General features: G+C 42.0%; 1 protein-coding gene across 1 annotated transcript; it reads right to left on the minus strand.

Moving 5' to 3' along the window:
• Positions 1–11,441, minus strand: LOC147885497 (phosphatidylinositol 3,4,5-trisphosphate 3-phosphatase and protein-tyrosine-phosphatase PTEN1-like). The gene is made up of 7 exons (XM_087396925.1): positions 11,249–11,441; positions 1,595–1,771; positions 1,307–1,420; positions 1,034–1,222; positions 692–934; positions 485–583; positions 1–312 (listed from the first exon to the last, which is right to left on the minus strand). The coding sequence occupies exons 1-7, from the start codon at positions 11,342–11,344 to the stop codon at positions 202–204; spliced, it is 1,029 nt and encodes a 342-aa protein (XP_087253051.1). The 5' UTR covers positions 11,345–11,441; the 3' UTR covers positions 1–201.
• Between the last annotated feature and the right edge of the window lie 4,188 nt (positions 11,442–15,629).

Below are 15,629 nucleotides of genomic sequence, written 5' to 3' on the forward strand. Positions count from 1 at the left end.
GACCATAGACTTCTCGTACTAACGCTGATGACCCCTTGAAAACCCTTTAACTAGGTGTATTAAGTAGCCTATGCGTGCAAGGTTTATTCTACATGCTAGTTTGATATCTTTCCCCATAAATCTCAAACTTGCCTATGCCTATAGTGGTCTTGTTTGTTTAATCCTGTTTCTGGTAATCCCAACCAGAAAGAATTGCCAGTGTTACCCAATGAGGCAAGGGTCAGCAGGTCCGAAGAAAAGCTCCAGGAGAAAGCTTGTACCACATATAGATTTTGCTCTGACTGTCACTCTGTCTAGATCACGTAGACTACACTGCAAGACCACATACACATCATCAAATAGAGCACAGAAATAGTAGCACATAACAGTAACAAGAAAACAATTTCATACAGAAAAGAAGCTTTCATTTAACTTCACGACGAGTTAAAATACTTTCAACCTGCTCAATGCAAAAGCTGAATACATGTTTGTTGTGTGTATGCACCTGCAACATGCTTTTTGCAATGAAAGCCGTATTGAAGCATGTATAAAATAGCTGACCACCATTCTTGTCAAAGAAAACCAACCTTGCATCACCAGAAACCTGCCCATCATAGCAAAGATTTTGATATAGTAACATACTTTAAGCTTGCAGTGATGCCCAGAACAAAATACAGATTCAAATTCAGGCCTGATAGTAAAGCAGGTATACAATCAATGGTTTGCTGAAATAATGATCAAGGCATGTCTTGTTGTCAATGACCGGTCTTTCTGTATCCATCTGCACAACAAAATGTGGTGCTTCTTCTGCCTGTGGCATCTCATCATTGCTGCTCTCTGTGGTGAGAACAGAGCGGTAGTATCGAGGACTAACAACCCGTTGACAGCCCCTTTCCATTTTTTTGCACCATCCATTTGCAACTGGGACAGGTGGCTGATACAGCTTCCCTGGTATCTGTAGAGCCATATCTGGTTCAGAAAAAATAAACACAATCTACCAGTAATGGTTGCATGAGCTAATAGCACGTCAGGAAAGCTGACCCATTGGAAATACCTCCTTCAGCTCAAAGATTACAAACTTCACTCCATCTACAAAAAGCGTATCATACAAGCGTATTCTTCGGAGCTCTCTCCTTCTTGGAAGAGGTAAATGCACTTCAGGACGCCCATTTTGGTGCACATTTGAAAAATCAAGCACTTTACTCCAATACCTGACATAACGCTTTTGACTTGGTATTGTCACCTGAAACCCAGTAAGCATAAGGTATCTAAACATTGAGATGAAGGCACTTTCACAAAAAATGACGACAAATCGTTTTGCACCTACTCCTCGATTATTAGAGGTTCGTCTGTCTGCATAAAGTTGCAAGGCATCATCGACATGCATCCCCAGGTAGACGAGATACGCGCACACCATACAACCGGTCCTTCCTTTACCTGCCTGCTCCCATGACATACATAAAGCATCATATCCCGAGTCTCTCTCTCTAAAAGAGAGTCTAAACCAAGAGTCAAGAAAACAGTAAACTTCCCTTGTATGGTATAGAAAGCATGCAAGAACCTCTAAATTATACCACAAGATTTTGTTAGTTAACCAAGGGAAAAAAAGCCTTACCATACAATGGACAACTGCCACATTGTCTGGGTCCTTGCCAAGCCATTCATGAACACTCTCACAGAACTGTCTAATTAATGAAAAAGGTGGGGCTTGCATATCATCAGAAGGAAAAGCCACCACGCGGCCATAAAAAACCATCGGATCATAATAAGCTTCAGCACATAAATTATATACCTGGAACACATTTGGCAAAGAACCCAATTAATCAAGTCCAAACACATCTGCTCAAATGATGATTTTCTCATGAACTGAAAATTTTCAACGACAGCAGAACAGAAAGGACTGTAAACAAGGATGCTGATTCACTGCAAAGCTTGACAATACCACAAGAATTCAGTACAATGCAAACTTGCCAAGCATTTTCTATATTTAATTACATGTGAATTCGTTAAACTTTGGCTGTGCTATGCCCTTCATAAATCCAACGAGCAAGAGAGGGGGAATTGGTTTCTCTTTGTGATACCTCAATGAAGTTTTAACCCCAGAGCTAAGCTTGTAGGAACTCTATGCATGACAGTCCAATCAGAAACCAATCATGGAATTTGCATGCCTAGGCATCTCAGATTATGCCATACATACTAAAGGTAGGTACACACCACAAGCACAAAAATGTGCACATGGAGGCCGCTTATATGTGCACGAATGCATATACACACCTCTTTGTAAGTATGAAATATAACTAAGCTTGAAATACAGGATAAAATAAATTTCCACTGTAGTATTTCATACACGTACAGTTAGACTCTACATGTTAAGTTTATAGCATTTCTCTGAAGGAAGCCTTGTGCACACAAGAAGTCAGCTATCTCTATAAGACGTGTATAACAAGAGGGAGCTCTGCCAAAGCAATGCTTTAGCGAAAAAGGCAGTGAATGCCTTAAATACGAACTGGGAGGATCCCCCCCCCCTCTGATGTGCAAAGAAAGAAGACGTCATACACATGAGAAAGTTGAACTAGGACACCATGCAGGAATAAAAGGCAGGATGGAAAAGATAAAGCGGAAAAAGCCATCAATACACAAGTGTGCAAACACTTTGCCCTCTAATATAATGTCATCACTCAATGAGATGGTAGATAAGAAGATGAAAATGCCAGCTCTAAACGGAAAGAAGACCAAATAAAGCACACCGAGTTCTCAATCTGTGAATAGTGGGCTTAAAAGAGCAAGAGACACAGTGGGATTTGGGTTGGGAGAAAGGGTGACAGGACACAATGTTTGGATAGAGTCGTGCAGGCCCAATCAATTCTCAATTAAATTTTACTTAAAAAATATCAACTTTACCAGGTTTCCATCATAGACATGACCACATATTCATAATTCCATGAAAAGCATGAAATAGAAATCTCCACAACAAGGAACACCTGAGACCGATGGGTGTGACGTCCCATCTTTATTCCAAAAATATGAGATACAAACTTTACAACTTGTACACAAAATTCTAAGACTCGAGCTCATAGAGCATTTGACTCAAGTATAACTGAAAATATACCAATTGGAAAATCCATATTCCATACAACAGATTTACCAAAGAGAAATAAGTAGAGCTTCCAAAAAGAAGTGCTAAAGTGCTGAAGACAGATAGATCAGAACCACCAATTTTATATTATCGGAAACCACACAATGGCGACAAAGTTGCTCCGTACCAGCATGCTACTTTGCTCCTCTTAAATCCCAAATTGACAAGTAATTTATGTTTTCACAACAGATCCCTTCTAGCAATTGGGAAAAGACATTCAGGAACTTATAAAAAGAGAAACATTGTAATAGTTGGTGAGCTTAATTCCTGCATGAGATGTAGACCAGGTTCAATAACAATGGAGGTAAAAATCCTTTATGGATGAAGGAAACGGACAGAAATGAAGAAGATCCATGGAGTTTGGATAAGGGTCTCAGAGGATGAATGAGAACTAACAGCAATGGAAAAACATTTGCTCACCTGTATGTAAGGGGGCAACTATCTTCCCAGAAACCAGTAGAACCAACCACATGTAAAATTAACAAGAGGAAAACGTGATAGACTATCTCATTACACGGTCAAATCAGTCCCTACCAGTAGGAGGGAAAATTCTGGAATCCCCTGTATGTTGATCAGCTTTGATCTCAGAAGAGGGGAAGAAGAGATTTGAAAAAAACAAGAAGATATAAGAATACACCGTCCTCCCCCCAATATTCATGTTATACCAGCCAAAATGGTGTGCTGGCAAGCAAACTGCTAATTGCAACTTTTAAGAGCTGTCCACTTTCTTAAAGTGTAATTGACAACCTGATGACGTACTCCAAGGTCTCACAATTTGATTAAAAACGTCCCCTTCCTTAATTAGCTACTTTAATCATGGCGTAACAGACATAACATATAAAAAGAAACTTTCATTTCAAATTTCCTCATCAACATCTTATTGTTTACTTTAAATAAAGATCAAATATCTGGAATAATATATAGCCACATTGACATGCAATCTTACATCACCATAACTTATATACGGCTCCACTATTTGTGGAAATTCATCAAATGTGATTCCTTTCAGTGTTGTGCACTGGTTAAAAATAATTCAAGAGAAAGGTAACATTAAAAATGGGAAACAATCAGACGAAATCATCCTACATGTAATGCAATAAATACCACAACAGGACCATCCCAAGAGCCATCCTCCGGCACATAGAAATCAGAGTAGGACCAAGTCCAATGTTTATTGACCTCTGAGATGTTGCAGAAAGGTCGTCAAATACTACCTCTGCAGCTCCCTTATTTGTCGGGAATTTCCAAAGGATGGGGCATTCTATGGTCTTAAGCCATACCACATCAGAAAGATGACTGCACAAGCTTTGACCAAACATTTTTCAAGATTATAATTATATGTGCCCAAATGTTAACTCGTTGATAATAATATGTGGAACATACCATCATCAGATACACTGAAGTCCCTCAAACACATTCAATATTTTTCTCTAAGGCTGTTAGAAATGGAACATGAGCAAGAGCAAGTGAGCAAATGAGAGCAATGACAAGTCGTGATTTCATTCATGAGTAGAGTTACATATAGTGGAATGCCCCTGAGTAGGTGGCTCTAGATCCATGATTATCTCCCTGATTGTCTCCATCAGTAACATCCCCAAGTCCTCCATCAAACTGGCCACCAAGTCCATAACTTATATCAATCACACCTAGATGGGTGACACCTAACTGATGAGTCACCTGACACACCTACCATGGTGCTCACTAGCACTCACACCATGTCCTACACAAGCACTAGCACACTGGCACACACACACCACATGACCATGTCCATAAGTGTGTCCCCTAAACATCAATTTATCCAATGCTGGCAGTCAAAGATCAGTTTGACTGAGATTCAGTCAACACATATTCTCAAACTTTGACTATCTTTCCTTGTAGACCAACAAATGTAAATGTCTTAATCATTCAAGATAAACTAAGTCAAAGAAGTCAAACCAGTGCTCTCCAAAGGCAAAGAGCATGCTGGGAACAAAAACCGTCAACAAATTTCACAGTTTGACTTGGTCAGCTCAGTCAAACACAGTCAAACATCCCGAAATTAGTCAACCATGAAACAGTGAACTTGCAGGCCAAAATTCAGTCGATCAGGAGCGAATCAAAGAGGGCATTTGGTACTGAATTGAAGCTCATACCCAGGGCAAGTGGCCACGAAGAGGAATTGCGCCAAGTTGTCAAGAATCACGCGGCATTATGAGGCAAAGTCTGACTGTAAAAATGTCAAATGTGGCCCAAATACTGATCATATGAGCAAGTAGCCCATAGCATCGCCCAAGGTATGCTAGAAGCAATTTTGGAATGGTGCACCACAGTGTTCAGCATTGCAGAAACTTTGTGGGGAAGAAATAGGTGTGGCAGGGCGATATGGCAACAAATCTGGAGGATCCCTCCGGTCCAAAGGATCGCCCTAGCATGGGGAGTCTCCAGCTGAAAGGATTTTCGAATCCATTGGTTGGATGAAGAGAAATCGCATTTACAAAAACGTGGGCAAAGGGGAAAACTCCATGGAAGAGAGAAAGAAGCTTGGTAGGGATGACCACGTGGCAAAAAGTCAAGGCTCAGTCAACCTGGCTCTGATACCATGTTATTTTAGGATGGACTATCCATGGCAGAGCACCTTATTGACTCAAACACACAATATAAAACTAGGTGGTACAGTCAATGCCCCCCTGAATGAAATCCTCCGTGATAGAGGTCTTTGCAGCACCTTTGTATTTCTTCAATGTTGGTAAAGTCATCCTTTTCTTCATAGTTTCCAAGAGCACAAGCATATCAATATTGATGTAGCTCCTTGCATAACTCTTTTGCTCTTTGTTCTTCTCCACACTTTTTAATGCATCTTAATGCATGAAGAAAATGCCCAATTCATAACCACCAAAGGAGAGATAGTAAGGTTGTGCTTCTCAAATCAAAACACAACCTTATTATCTCTCCTTTTGTGGATAACAGGATGCTAGACCATCTAACAATGCCCTTGACCACGTGAGAGAGAGGGAAGATTATGAACAAAAGGATGTATATGGAATTCCTTTCTTATTTCATGTACCTAAGTCTGTCATCGCATGCAATCTCATTTATTCTCAGAATCATCTATGGAAATTCCTTTCTTATTTCGTATACCTACTTCTATCATCTCATGCAAATCTCATTGTCCTCAGAGACCTCAACAGCTGTCTTCATGGCCTAAGATTCTACCTTTATGATGCCCTTGCCTATCATGGGCATCCCCCGCTCACCCCATATCAAGGGGCACTAGTCCCTCATTCCAGGATCATCCACAGTACCAGGAATCCCAGTAGCACCAGCACCAGCCACCTCAGCAGTTGCAGCAGAAGCTGTTAGAAAGGCCTGATGCTTGAACTTCCAATGTAGCGGATTGATCTAGGTGACACTTTCCAAACACTTACAGATACACAAAGAATTCTGAACCCACAAACTGTAAAGAAGAGATAGATAGAACATCACAGACGCCTCCAAGAATACTCAGATTATACCAACCCCCAGTGAGCGGCAAATCGCTCCACGTAGTAGCTACAAATGTCCAGCAAACTTCTGGGCAAAAGCACAGCCAGAGAAGGCTGCACAAATCTGAGGTATGCAGACAAGGAAGGTGGCTAGGTTCTGCTCCTGCATGCCTTGGTCAGTGGGATAGAAAGTCCCCTATAGCTCCATTTATAGGCACTCAACATGCTGACCAGGGCAACCTGGTCAGTAAACTGACCCAACCAGATCAAGGTCGATTTGGGTCTGTCACATCACTTCCACAAGACCTGCTTGTACTTGGCAGGACTATAAATAGACCTGTTACAGAATCTGCTGACCTCCTCACTCTTCCAGACCTGTACAATGTTGCACATAGTGCTCCAGCCCATACTGCACACCAGGAAGCAGCCCATACAGTCCAGGTATGTACCTACCCTTCCTAGGTCCAGTGAAGACTGCCCTCCTCATGGCGCTCACAGATGGGTTAGTGCACTACTCGAACACCCTTCAATAACTCACTATAGGGCTATACCCTTGTGTTGTATGAGGTGCTCCATCTGCTCTCTGGGAAGAGACTTTGCAAACACATCTTAGATGTCCAAAGTTGGAAATACATCAGCTTCACGATCTCATCGATGAGCTCCCAGACAAAATGGTAATGGAACTCAATGTGCTTTGTCCGTGCACAAAATAAAAGGATTCTTGGCAACAGCTATGCAACTTTGATTGTTGCACAAAATCACCGTTTTGCACCCTCCTGAAGAACATCCATGTCCTCCCAAATTCAAATGAGCCGCAACTAGTCGCAAGCTGCAACACAAGCTGCCTTGTATTCCACTGCCGTTGAAGAAAGGGCAGCTGTTGAATGTTTCTTACTAAGCCATGAAATGACACCTGATGCAAGGATGAAACAATACCCTGATGTCGAGTGTTTGGTGTCCCAATCACCAGACCCACCCGGCTCCACACCTGTGTTGTAAGTGATTCCATATCTGGTCGTACCCCTCAAATATCTAAGCACCCACAATAATCCTTCTTTTCAATGATCCTCCCTGGGTTTTGAAGAGAAATGCCAAATTACACCACCAGTAACCAACAGTAAAATAAATATCCAATTGAGTATTAGCCAGATAAACCAAACTGCCCACCAACTGTTAATACCTGCTGGCGTCAATCAACGGAGAAGTATCTTCATTACTCAGATTCAGCCTGACCTCCATCAGTGTCGCCGCCTTTTTGCAACCCTCCTTTTGGACTTCCCTCAGCACACAATACTTCTCTTGGGAAATAAAAATGATGTGCTTTCTCTACAGGACTTCTATTCCAAGGAAATAGTGGAGAAGTCCTAAACTAGTCATCTCTAACTCTTTTATCAAGAATCCCTTGACCTACAAAATCTTCTTCTTGTGATCACCTGTAAGAATTAGATCATCAATATAAAGATTACAAGTCATGCTCATCTGCCTATTCCCTTCTAAAAATAGATACATGTTTACATCTAAAGGACTTCGAGATAATCCAATCTCACTAAAGAACTCATCAATGCACTGGTATCACGTCCTTGGGGTCTGTCTCAGATTGTATAAAACTTTCTTCAGTCTGCAAACCTGTGTCCCTGTACTTGGAACGTGAAATCTCTCCGGCCGCTTCACATAAACTTCTTCCTCTAGGTTACCATTTTGAAAACGCAGCCTTGACATCCATCTAGAAAATGGACCATCCAAAATGGGTAGCCCAGGCTATGATTGTTTGTATGGTCGCTGTCTCTGGTGTCAGGAGCCAAGGTCTTAAAGATGTACCTAAGGCGAGCTCCCATGGAGGTTGAGATGAATGCCATTTTGAAAAATCACATTGGGGACTTGGTAATAGATTTCTCAAGTGGAAAGTGATTGGCACTAAGTGGGTGTATAAGGCAAATTCTGATGGTAGTGTGAACAAATACAAAGCTAGGCTAGTGGTCACAATCGGAGCCACTAAAGTGTAGTTCATGGTGGGATTCTACGACATTTAATGAGATTTTCTCACCTCGAACTTGTCTGGAATGTCAAGTCCGCCAAGAATCTTGCGGAGTCTTCAAGTGTCAGCTTAAAAGCTTTGCTTCTTTGTTGGTGTCTTCTATGGTGATTCCAGTGCTTTGACTCCTTGACTCCAAATCCTTTACTTTCCTTTTTGGGTGAAAATAGGGGTACAACTAAAACTTTCAAATGGGAAATGATAGGCTTCTTACTATAATAGGCTTCATGCAAGGTCTTATCTTTGACTGCTGTGGTCTTCATCCTGTTTAGGATGCGTGCAGCTGCATGAACCACCTCACCCCAATAGGCCTTGGGAAGGTTCTTGCCCCTCAGCATAGTTAGCTCCATCTCCACTATCACACGGTTCTTCCTTTTTGGAACCCTATTTTGCTGGGATTTGCGACCTTTGCTGCAACTATCTCTTGATTCCATTCTTCCTACCGAAAGCATCAAAAGCTTCCGAAGTCAACTCTTTCCTTGGCCCTCCATTCCTTGAACTTGTCAAAGGCTTGGGATTTCTTAGCCAGGCAATAAATTCAAATCAGGTGGTTGATGAAGGGAAGGAAGTATTGTGATCTGCGAATGATTAAAGAGATATCGGTCCGCAAATGTCGGGATAAATGTCTAGTAAAACCTTGGCCTTGGATGTGGCCTTCTTTGGGAATCATTCCTGGTGTTGCTTACCCTCCATGAAAGCCTTCCGCACTCTATTGGTGGAAATCCATCCACCATACGTATCTTTTGCATCTGTGACAAGGCATCATAGTTGACATGCTCAAATCTTTCATGCCATAGTTTGGAGCTGTTTGTGCTCCCATGAACCGTAATTAATCCGGTACAACCCATCTTCTTTGACTACTCATGCCAAGATCTCTAGAGACTCCTTTGATTCGACGAGGACCTCCTACTCGTCGAACTTCACTTAAATCCTGTCCTAGTCATCCGACTCACAGAAAGCAAGTCCTTACAGAGTACATTTAGATTACCTTCTCAATTCCCGAGTCGGTTATGACGTGCTGTTATCTCCCATGGTCAACCTTTGACTTCGGATATGCCAGTTCCATTGCTTTGAACCAGCTTTTCCTGTTCGACATGTGTCATGACGCCCCTTTGTCAACATACAAGCCTTCTTTATTTTTAGTCAGTACACCCCGCCGTTGTCACATCGGCTGGTTCGGACTCGGTCTCTTCCTTGGGCTTGCCTTCCCTCTTCCTCTTGTAATCTGCTTTCTTCTTCTGCGAACATGATGAAGCAGCTCAACCAGATGTATCTGATGCATTTCCCTCTTCCTCTTCTAATCTGCTTTCTTCCTTCTGCGAACAAGATGAACCAGCTCAACCAGGCCCAGCCATGAATAACATAGTAGTAATGTATCTGATGCCTGTCCATAGTAATCTCTCTCTCTCTCTCTCTCTCTCTCTCTCATCAGTTAGCATTCACGCTTCCACACCCAGGAGTTAATACGGGCACAGTTAGTGAAACAGTGATGCTTACGTCTTAGTATTGCATCGACGAGACACTGATCACGCTCAGTCAATACTGAGCTAATCCTGGAGCAGCGCATTGGAAGGCTGCGAAGCGTGTCTTACATTACCTAACAGGAACAGTCCACTTCAAGATGTAGTATCTATCAAGTCCCGATTTTCTGTAAGGGTACACGGATTGAGGAGGGGGGAAGACGAGAACGATCGGAAGTCCTCATGAGGGTATGTTTTCACTTTAGGTGGAGAAGCGGTCAACTGGGGCTGTGAAAAGCAACGCTCCATGGCGCTTTAGCACAGCAAACATCTGGCTCAACTATCTGGTGAAACAGTTAAGGATACTCAATGTTGCTTCAACCATAGGTGCATAATGCAGGATTCCACAAACGTAATGGGCTGCAATGTTTTTTCGCTGCAATGTTGCCCAAGAGTGAGCTGCATGCTAGGCCATTTCTTCACGAAGGAATTGCACCGTGATAGGCACAGTGAATTGCGAACCTGTATAGGAGTTGTCCAACCGGCTCCCCTCACCCGATTGCGGGAGGGATTAATAGAAAACAATCCGGCTTAGCTAGGATGCCGAGTTGGGCGCGGGAGATGTTTCATCAACCGCGCAAGATCCCCGACCATGCGTGAGTTAGTGTTCTTTTCTTCAGGGAGAGAAGTCTCAGTGCTGAGTGTAGAGTCTGTGCTTTCGTTCCACTGAGGCGTAGATAGCCCTCTGCGCTCTTGAAGACGTACGGCTACGATAGTTTGCAAATCAAGCTGTATTTAATGGCAGCCTCTTCGTACACAATAGAAGTACGCTGCAGTTATCGCGCAATTGCTCGCCACGCCACGCCTAAAGAGACGTATGCATAGTCCGGACAGACGTTTAAGACCTCCGTCTTCCTTAATTCGACTGTGTCTGGCATGTTCGAAAGGGGAGGTACGACAAAGCTCACGAAGATGGAGCTAATATCTAGTACACAGTTCAAAAAGACTAGGTGGGAGCATTCAGAACACTGAGTCGCGCTCTCGAAATCTGCGCAAGCCGCAAGGCGTCTCCCGTTGATGAAGATGTGCAAGCAACATCCGTGACTACTCGACGCGCAAAATACGCTCTTTCATGAAGAAAAGCGTGAAGCAGGAGAAACAGAAAGCCACAGCTGCTCACCTTGTAATGAGATCCATGCCGAGCGTCCAGGCCGCGTCGAACCTGCCACAAGGGGTTGCGGTACACAGCGCGCACGTCCTGAGCAGGAAACGACATGGCGACTAAACGAGGGGTGATGTAAGAGAGGTCGAGGTCGTAGCCAGCCAAGACGAGGCGGCGACGGCGGTTGGAGACCAAGCTACGGAGGAATCGGATACCGGCAAGGAAGCCAAGGAGACGGCGACAGGCTGCGAAGGAGGGAGGGTGATCATGGTTAAGAGGAGAGTTACCCGTGGTGGGAGGGGGGGGGGAGGTCGCCAGGAAGAACTGGCGGCCTGGCTATGGAAGCTTGGGAGGGAGGTGGTAGCTATGGCGATGAAGGAAGGGAGGTGGCGGCTATGGCGATGAAGAAACGAAGGTGGCGGCTATGGCGATGAAGAAATGAAGGTGGCGGCTATGGCGATGAAGACGAAGGTGGTGAAGCAGAAAATGGGTCTACTTTAATATAGCTTCTTTTTCATGCACTTTGGCCACAGCTGCTTTTTCATGCACTTTGACCATAGCTTCTTTTTCATGCACTTTGGCCACTTTTTCACCAAAAGATTGGCTCACAACGGAGCGTGCCTCATCTACCCACGTACAATTTTCGAAATTAGCTCGTTCCATTAGCCCCCCCACTTAGCCCGTTAAACTAGATTGCCTTAGGCAGGCTTTCCGTCATGGCTCTAACTCCAAATTGAACCTGAATACTCACTATTATCCAATTTGAGTTTGAGTAGCAAGGTCGTGAGCTTTGTCCAACAATTACGCAATCAAGTTATGGCAAGAAAGAAAAAATGCAATTATCTCCCTCCTTATATAATAGATTTGCGGAAAGAATGAATTAAAAAGTATGCTTTTGTGTCAAATTTGGAAGGAGTATTTTAGTCCTTTAGATCAATCACAAAAGGTTGCTTTTCTAGAAAGCACTTTTCAAACCCTTGGATCTTCATAAAGATCAATGCCTATAATCACGTCACATTGCTTAACGAGGGCTTAGAAAAGGAAAACTTCCTTCTAGGCTGCCTATTGTAAACATATCAGTGTCGTATTTCAAATTACAAAAATTAGCTCCTTCCATTAGCCCATTACAAAATATCAGTGTCGCATTTCAAATTAGATTGTTACTCACTACTCTCACTGTCCACAACATTAGCTCGTTGCATTATCGTGGTTCGGTGTACAGCCAGCTTTTTCTTGCTTCCCAAACACTACTTTTTGACAAGAATGACCCCACAAATCATCACGTAGTTAAGTTGCCGACCTTACTCCCATTAAGTTGCTAACTGGCCTCCCCCGGATGTTATGGCTTTGCCTAGTATACGACTATGCCACCTTTTTGCTTGTGTGTGTGAGCTCGAGTATCTCAATGCAGAAAAGGAGGGGTATTGGGGAGAGGGGGAGGGGGGTTGGTTACCAATCATCCAAAAAATTTATGCAAACCTCCATGATAAACATGGGATAATATGGTGGTGTAAGGTAGATTCAAGAGTTAGGGACTACCAAAGGAAGACAAGAGTGCAACATCATGAATTGGCTAACTAATTATAGCATCTTCATGCGGTCATATGCAAATATATGTGATCCTATGGTAGTATATCTTTCTCATATGGTAGTATCTCTCTCTCTCTCTTAAAAAAAGGAAGAGAGGGAGGCAAAATAAATAAATAAAAGGTGTTACATCAATCTCCTTGTCTATCTATCTTTTGTAATTCTTTTCAAAAGAGTGCACCGTAACATCATGATTTGGCCAACTAATTGTAGCATCTTCATGCAGTCATATGCAAATATATGTGATCCTATGGTAGTATATCTTTCTCATATGGTAGTATCTCTCTCTCTCTCTTAAAAAAAGGAAGAGAGGGAGGCAAAATAAATAAATAAAAGGTGTTACATCAATCTCCTTGTCTATCTATCTCTTGGAATTCTTTTTAAAAGAGTGCACCGTATTCTTGTGAGCCTCCTCGTGCTCTATCAGTAGCGTCACATGAATCACCTCAAAAGCACACAACATAATTCATCAAATAAACACATATAGGACATCTTTCAATCTAAAACTTACCTTGATGTGAACTTCCATTGATAATGTTAAAGTCATATCATTTACACAAAAGAATGGACATATCTACCCCATATTCCATCCGCAAGCCTTTAAGAGACATAAGTGTATCCCATCCCCAAACCTCTCAATTCAAACATCATCACGCTGGGTCACATCCATTTTTACCACTTGGTGAGGTTGAGAGAATTTTATGTATATAGGTATCTTGCATGACCCATAACTTATGCATTGCTCAATGGAATTCAACAAACTTTGTCTTCAAGTTGTAGTACACATTCCAAACTTGAACATGAGGCCAAAAAATTATGAAATAAGGATTTGGAACGAGACCGTTAAAGCATTACAAATGCTATGTTGCATGTGAAGCATGCATCTTGAAGACTAGAGGATATAGCAATTTATTAAAAAAATTAAATTTTTGTTCTGTATATACATGCAACCAAGTAATCATTTAAAAGTACACTACGTGACTTCTCCTCAACCCAAGGACACAAATAAATGAGAACATTAGGCATGGGTTAATGGTCCTCCAATGTTGTGCTAAAGTAATGCACACCCATTTGAGGACACGCTCCATAACTTTTTTTTAATTTGTTGAAAACCAAAACGGATTGAAAATTTGGAATCTAAACTAGTGGGACTACATCATGGTGGTCTTAAAACATTGATAATTGTTGATATTGGTATCTAGATTCACCCTAAAATAGAAGAAGTTGAAAATGTGCAATTTGTTCATGTGCAAAGATCTTTTAATAAATCCATGCACATGAACAAACTGGGCAAAGATCTTTTAATAAATCCATGTGCATGGCTTAATTAAAAGATCTTTGCATATGCAGATTACAATTCATAATACATAGCATCAAACTTGATAGCGTGCCCTTTGGCCTATTTGTGCTTTAAAGCATTTTAGGCCACATTGCACTTGTTTGGGATATCCAATTCTGTTGACGTGTATTGATGGAGGAGGGAAACCCAATGGCTGAAAACTTTGTTACCACCGCAATTTTGAATTTTCACGCCTCTCGCCCATCGAATCTTCAAATATTAAGTACTTGCAACCTGCCCCCGCCCTAGATTCACCCTAAAATGGAAGAAGTTGAAAATGTGCAATTTGTTCATGTGCAAAGATCTTTAATAAATCCATGCACATGAGCAAATTGTGCAAAGATCTTTAAATAAATCCATGTGCATGGTTTAATTAAAAGATCTTTGCATATGTAGATTACAATTCATAATACACAGCATCAAACTTGATAGCGTGCCCTTTGGCCTATTTGTGCTTTAAAGCATTTTAGGCCACATTGCACTTGTTTGGGATATCCAATTCTGTTGACGTGTATTGCTGGAGGAGGGAAACCCAATGGCTGAAAACTTTGTTACCGCTGTAATTTTGAATTTTCATGCCTCCCGCCCATCGAATCTTCAAATATTAAGTACTTGCAACCTACCCCCGCCCTAGATTCACCCTAAAATGGAAGAAGTTGAAAATGTGCAATTTGTTCATGTGCAAAGATCTTTTAATAAATCCATGCACATGAGCAAATTGTGTAAAGATCTTTAAATAAATCCATGTGCATGGTTTAATTAAAAGATCTCTGCACATGCACATTACAATTCATAATACACAAAATCAAACTGGATAGTGTGCCCTTTGGCCTATTTGTGTTTTGAAGCATTTTAGGCCACATTGCACTTGTTTGGGATATCCAATTCTGCTGACGTGTATTGCCGGAGAAGGGAAACTAGAAGGCTGAAAATTTTACTACCCCCACAATTTTGAATTTTCACACCTCCTGCCCATCGAATCTTCAAATATTAAGTACTTGCAACCTACCCCCGCCCTGCAATCGACGTGATCTTGTGCAGACTTTGGTTTGGCATTGTCTTTTTTTGGGTAAGTTGTCTTCTATTCTTTGCTTGCCTCACAAGCTAGCTTCTCACATCTATTCTAGAATGATCGTGGACATGGCGTCAATGGCAACATGCAGCTCACCATGGCTTGCAAGAGAAGTATATAGAGGCTACAAGATAGGAAAGATGAAAAGCTTGGTCAAGGCACAAGGAATAGATTGCGGGTCGAGGAAAGCAATGGCACGATATCGAAAGGGCAATGAAAGATACTTTTGTAACATTTACGAAGGGAGAAACAACGAGAAAGAAGAGTAGCAACAGGAAGCAGTTGCAGATGCATGCATTCAATCATTACCATCGGAGTGAAGAACACAAGCTATGGTGTCACGATTGATGGGAGGCCATTCAGCTAAATACTAGTCTCGACTCTTCACAAGCTTTAGCCCA

The sequence above is a fragment of the Dipteris shenzhenensis genome, chromosome 25 (genome assembly GCF_047967505.1).
Source record: "Dipteris shenzhenensis isolate YYH24624 ecotype China chromosome 25, Dip_SZ_1.0, whole genome shotgun sequence".
Classification (NCBI taxonomy): domain Eukaryota; kingdom Viridiplantae; phylum Streptophyta; class Polypodiopsida; order Gleicheniales; family Dipteridaceae; genus Dipteris; species Dipteris shenzhenensis.